Consider the following 6,000-nt stretch of genomic DNA (forward strand, 5'->3'; position numbering starts at 1 on the left):
CAGAATAAAAAGAGTCATTCGACACCATGTAGGTTTATTTCCAAGATCTGTATAAGCATGACTTGAAAGCTCAACCACCCCTCACATAACTTAGAACCACAGAACAGTCAAGGCTGGAAGAGACCTCTAAGATCATCAAGTCCAACCACTAACCTGCCACTGCTGGAATCCCTAAACTCTAAACCAGATCCTCCAGTGCCAGATCCAGACACTTCTCCACCACTTCCAGGGCTGGTGGCTCCACCACCTCCCTGGGCAATATTCCAGTACCTGAACACCCTCACAGGGAAAACATTTCCCCCAACATCCAGTCTAACTCTGCCCTGTCTCAGCTCAAGGCCATTCCCTCTAGACACGATGTCCCTCCTGGCTGTCAGGGCACACTGTGACTCATATTCAAGTTGCCATTGACCAGGACCCCCAGGACCCTTTCCAGCACTAACTTCCAGTCTCTCCTTCCCCAGTCTGTAGGTACAAGCCAGGGCTGTCTGTCTCAGGTGCAGAATCAGCACTTGCCCTTGTTAAAGTTCATATGGTTGGTGGTTCCCAGCTCTCTGATTTGTCTCTCTGCCTTCAAGGGGGTGAACAGCTCCTCACAATTTTCTATCATCTGCAAATTCACTTAACAGTCCTGCAATTTGAAATGAGAAGCTTATCAACTTCCAAAAAAGAAAGCACAGTACTGTGGAAAACTACTATACTGCTGAACAGGTTCCCTGGCATCTCAGTAAGTTTTCAAAAGCAGCATTTAAAACACAATATTGCAATCACAACAGAACTGTCCCATAACTACTTTGCATGACCATGTTCAGTTGTATCTGTCTCTGGATCAATACCTTATGAAGGTCCTCCTTTTCTTGCCTCAGTACTCTGCACTGTTTCTCTACTCCTTTCAACTTGTGTATAGATTCTTCATGTTCTTGTCGAAAAGCCACTGCATCTGCAAGCTGTGCTTCCAGTTTACTTATATCTGCAGGTTAAGACATATTAAAGGTAACTGATCCCAAATCAACACTAATAAAACAAGCAACATCACTCAAGCAAACTGGCATCACTTCACTTGGAAAATCAACTTCTTTCCCGTTCCCACCATTTTAGACTGTTTAAGGTCATTTTGGGGCATTGACACCTCCAAATAATTAAAGTTTTCTCAGCCCATTAAAGAAATCCTCCCAAAGATGGTTATCACTAAGTGAAACAGCCTTAGCACAGGGCTTTGCTTTGGGTTTGAGGAATGCAACTTCCACCCCCTGAAAGCTTTAAAATAAACTTGAGTTCTTCTCCTCCTACTTGTAGTAATGTATCTCCTAGCTCTCATTATGCAATGAGCAAGGCTACAGTTAGTCAGCCATCAGTGCACCCAGCAACACAGCCAAGGACTATTTATTTCTTAGCCTAGGTGAGAATGGTCTGGGAAGAAAATACCATCCTGCCGGAGGCAAGCTGGAGAGCTGACCACCCATATTCCTGGCAGGTGGCTCTCCTGGCAGTACAGTCCTCTCTGTACTCTCAAAGAAAAGTAAATGAATTTGATTTGAAATTATCACTTTTAAGTGAAAAAAACCCCTACCCATCTCAGTATTTCTGTTCAGTCTTAGAACTGGTAAGAAAACGAACTGCCATTCTCCCCTTTGTTTTCATTACTACTTCTTTTAAACCGGGAATAACTGTCTCACTTGAGTTCCACTGATGTCTGTGGCAGAACAGGAAACTGGATCTATGTATTCAGGGATCCCCAGCACTGCTGCAATGCTTCAAGGATTATTCCTTTCCTCACTTCAGCACAAACTTCCTCCTACCCTAGATGAACCAATACTACTACATTTTAAATCAGACCATGCTGCTAGAGTTAATATATTTAACAGGACACAAATGGCTGAAGAGGTAGATAAACCTGAACCATTTGCAGAAGTAGCACCTTAATCACAGAATCAGGCTGGAAGGGACCACAATGAGTCATCTGGTCCAACCTCCCTGCTCAAGCAGAGCCATCCCAGAGCACATGGATCAGGACTGCATCCAACCCAACTACTGTGCTTCAAACCCAATTTCAGAATACCCAAGAACAGCTTTTCTTTGGAAGGATAATCTGTGTAGGAGCGCTGAGCTGATTTCTTGCAATGCATACACCTACAAAAAGGATATACTGCCAAACTAATGGTGAAAAAAAATATATAAAAAGATCAGCAACTCAGCATCTATCTTATGCTATACTGCAGGGCCCTGTAACACTCCCAGCCAAGTCATTAGGATTCCAAACTACCACTTTGTTTAGCACTGATTCCTACTTAAAAATTAGGCACTAACAGGAGATTTATATGGATAAACTAATAGCATTGTCAAGGAACAGATTTTCAGTGCTATGGATGAGTCAGTCCTCCCTCAGGACAGCCGCCAGTGTTTGTTTTCCTGCAACACTTGGTGCTTCCTAATTAATGCAGCCCCAAACAGAAACACAAAGGGAGCAGGAGCTCGGAAGTATTTAAATGTGAACTATTATTATACATCCCCTTATGTTACCTTCTCTCTCCCCTGTCTCTTACACCTGTCTCCAAGTAAAACCCCTCCAAAACAACACTCCCCCAAAAAATGAGGTATAAGAGAACAGGATCTCCTGAGATTTTCAGGGAAACCAACAACACACAGAATATTTCACTGAATCCATCCACACAATTCACTGCACTCTAGGCTTCTCATGCTAGTACATGCTATGAGGCCAAGAAAGTGGGAGAAGTTAAGCTCTCATATCTGGATAAACTGAAATGCCCCTTAATAGTGAAGGAGGCTTTAAAAACCACTTTAAGTACCTCAGAAACATTAATTCTGCTTACTGCAAAACCACAGCAGATCGTGTTACTAGAAGCAGCAAAATAAATTGCATTACTGTAATTACCATGCCAGAGGCTTACCTGTTAATTTGTTCTTCAACCGTTCAATTTCTTCGTTTAATTTTTTAATCTCCTTATCACGGCTTGCATTGACTGTAACACATACTGGACCTTGGAGGTTCTGCACTGTCTGTGTAGATTCTTGAGATCAGAGAAGAAAGGCAGAGAGTTTCAATCAAACAGGTTCCAATTCCTCCCAACGAACAGGACTAAGAATCCAAACAAACACAACACTAACCTTGCAGTTTTCTGTTCAAATCCTGCTTTTCTTGCTCTAATTTCCGTATTTTCTTTTCATAGCCTTCTATTTGTGAGGTGTTCTTCAAATCACGCTGCACATCCGTGTCTTTGGTTACTGTGTCAGACTGCATCACACTCTTTAAAGTGCCTCTATCAGATAAAGAGCTAAACACAAAGACATAAGTCAGAACATTCTAATAAATGCTCACAGCAGTCCCTAGCAGTGACATGCTGGGATTCCTCCAAACACACACCTCAAAACTACAAAAACTATTAGTGCAGTAATTGTTATTGTTGAGACAACTCTCAGGGTAAAGTCATTAATCATCACCTACTGTGTATGCTCCTGTAGAATGAAGATCACAGAATCCAAGGCTGGAAGGGATCCCTGAGGATCATCCAGTCCCACTCCTGCCCTGCACAGACATCCCTGACAATCACACCCTGTGCCTGAGGGCATTGGCCAAACACCTCTGGAGCTCTGTCAGCCTTGGGGCTGTGACACTGCCCTGGGGAGCTGTTCAGTGCCCAAACACCTCTGGGGGAAGAAGAACCAGTTGCTAATCTCCAGCCTAACCCTCCCCTGACACAACTTCAGCCCATTCCCTGGGTCCAGTCCATGGTGGCCAGAGAGAAGAGGTCAGAGCTGTCCCTGCACTTCCTTCCCTGAGGAAGAGATATCTATGGACATCAACTTTTCTACATGTTTATAACATGAGAATTTCCTACAATTAGCTGCATTTAGAAAACAAGTTTAATGAACAACATATCCTTTGCTTACCTATCAGTTGTGTATGTAAACCCAACGAATGGTAAATGCAATCCAGAAAAGCCCGTGTGAGAACTTGGTGGCACCACATCCTGCATGGAAACAACACGAGTGAAAACCCAACAACTCATACAGAGTGAAAGGCATTTGATTTAGCCTCAACAGCTAAAAGAGACACAGCTAATGGTAAGACTTTTCTTAGTACACCAACTGACAATAGGCAGTTATGCTCCATTGTCCCTGGACAAGTTTTATTTCAGATTAGATCACTTTATATAATGACCTGAATTCAGGAGCCTCTTGAACTGGCACTGGAAAGAGCAACATTTCAACAAGTTCAAAGCACAATGCAGCCAGTAAATGACAACCCTAAATTTCAAGTTCCTAATTAGAAGTGACCTGGCACCAGAATGCATGCTGTTAGCTTTAGTGCTCCAGCTACTGTTAGACACGTCATCAAAAAACATGCCAAAAGCTCCTCATTTCTTGGAATACAAGCTGATGAACCAATTACCACAAAGCTCTCTGCTCCTCATGAGTGGAGTTTGTAAACGACTACCCAGGGAAATGGAGCGGAACAGCAATGTTCCCAACTCCAAAATCCAACCTCTTGCTTCTTAAGTGAGTGGACAAGTAGCAGTGTGAGTCCTCCCACCTGGACAGCTGTGATTGCAACTGCATATATAGATAGATAGAGATAATATATATATAGAATATATAGAGAATATATGTGTGTTTCTAAAGACAGATGATTTTTTCCATCTTTTTAAAGGAATAAATCCTTCTTGAAAAGGTAAACTGAAAGGGCAACTAAGGAAGCTTTATTTCCTCACCTAAATATTGACTGACCATGTAATTTTGGCAAGTGCTGCTCATGATTTTAGATAACCCAAAACACCAGAGATTAAAAACCTGGATTTTTCACATTTGAAGTGACTTATTTTTCATCTCTTACATTATCTGTTTTGCAATCAGTCCTCACTACTACTTCATAGTGCCACAAAGCTGCAGACTTCATTTGTCATATTTATAAACAAAGACTCACTGGATTTCTTAGTACATCATCATCCACGTCGAAGTTGGAGGTGTCAGAAGGGCTGCTAACTTCTGGAATGTAAGGTGCTTCTAGGTTTCGGATGTTATCCCAATTAAGTCCTTCAAAAAATGCATGAGACTTAAAATCCTCTATCCCATTCTGTCCCAGCCTGCGCTCCCTGCTGCAGATAAGTCGCTGAATCAGATCTTTTGCTTCTTCAGACACATCTGTAACATGGGATGGAAACTGAAATCGTTCCTAGAAGCAAAACAAACAGAGAAATTTTTAGAGAAGGAATCCATTCCATCACTTTCAACAGCAATTTCAAAAAGAACATTCTAAATTACACCAATAAAACTGGAAATGAACAGTCACATACTGTCCTAGCTCCAGTGAGCAGAGGCAGAGCACAGTTCAATACATTCAGTGAGAGACTTTTTGTCTTAAAATGGATTTTCAGGACAGGAAATCACCTTTCAATTTCTTTAGCACAGATCTGTTTGAAACTAGCTGTGATTACAGTAACTCTCCTAGGAAAAGCAAACTTTTTTTTTTTTAAGACATACCGGAATTTTAACACACTACAATATATTAAAAATCACACAATAAAGGCAGAGCCTCACTGGTATTCTTAGTCAGAGGTCCATTGATCTCCTGAAGAGGTACACCTTGAGGTTTAACTAATTTCAGCTCCTAAAACCCCAGGATGGCAGTCAATTCTTTACAGAATATTTATATTTAAAGATGTATTTTTCTAATTTATAGGTTAAATCCCTGCTTTTCCTACCAAAATATCATCTAGATTTAGAAAACATTTCTATTAGCAGCAACAAACATAAGATCTAAAAATTGTAATTACCACTAACAACTGAAATTACTCCAGGGAGAAAAAAATTGGGAAAACTTTACTTGTATTTTAGCTTGCTACTACTACCACTATGGGGTCAAGAAGGGCTTTTGGATGGGTTTTTGTTTGGTTTTGTTTGTTTTGCAATAAAAGACAACAGCATATTTATATTATAGAATCACAGAGTGGTTTGGCTTCAAAGGCCACCTAATTTCAATCC

General features: G+C 41.2%; 1 protein-coding gene across 1 annotated transcript in view; it reads right to left on the reverse strand.

Annotated features, from left to right (window-relative positions):
- The window catches only part of CDC42BPB (CDC42 binding protein kinase beta (DMPK-like)), a 66,481-nt gene that overhangs the window by 31,703 nt on the left and 28,778 nt on the right, over positions 1-6,000 (reverse strand). Inside the window, exons 7-11 of the mRNA XM_009070803.1 lie at positions 4,943-5,191; positions 3,910-3,989; positions 3,127-3,293; positions 2,910-3,029; positions 837-970 (exon numbers count right to left, since the gene is read on the reverse strand). Coding sequence (XP_009069051.1) covers positions 837-970; positions 2,910-3,029; positions 3,127-3,293; positions 3,910-3,989; positions 4,943-5,191 — 750 coding nt within the window. The remainder of the gene's footprint in view (positions 1-836; positions 971-2,909; positions 3,030-3,126; positions 3,294-3,909; positions 3,990-4,942; positions 5,192-6,000) is intronic.

This window comes from Acanthisitta chloris, unplaced genomic scaffold (genome assembly GCF_000695815.1).
Source record: "Acanthisitta chloris isolate BGI_N310 unplaced genomic scaffold, ASM69581v1 scaffold20432, whole genome shotgun sequence".
NCBI classification, from domain to species: Eukaryota; Metazoa; Chordata; class Aves; order Passeriformes; family Acanthisittidae; genus Acanthisitta; species Acanthisitta chloris.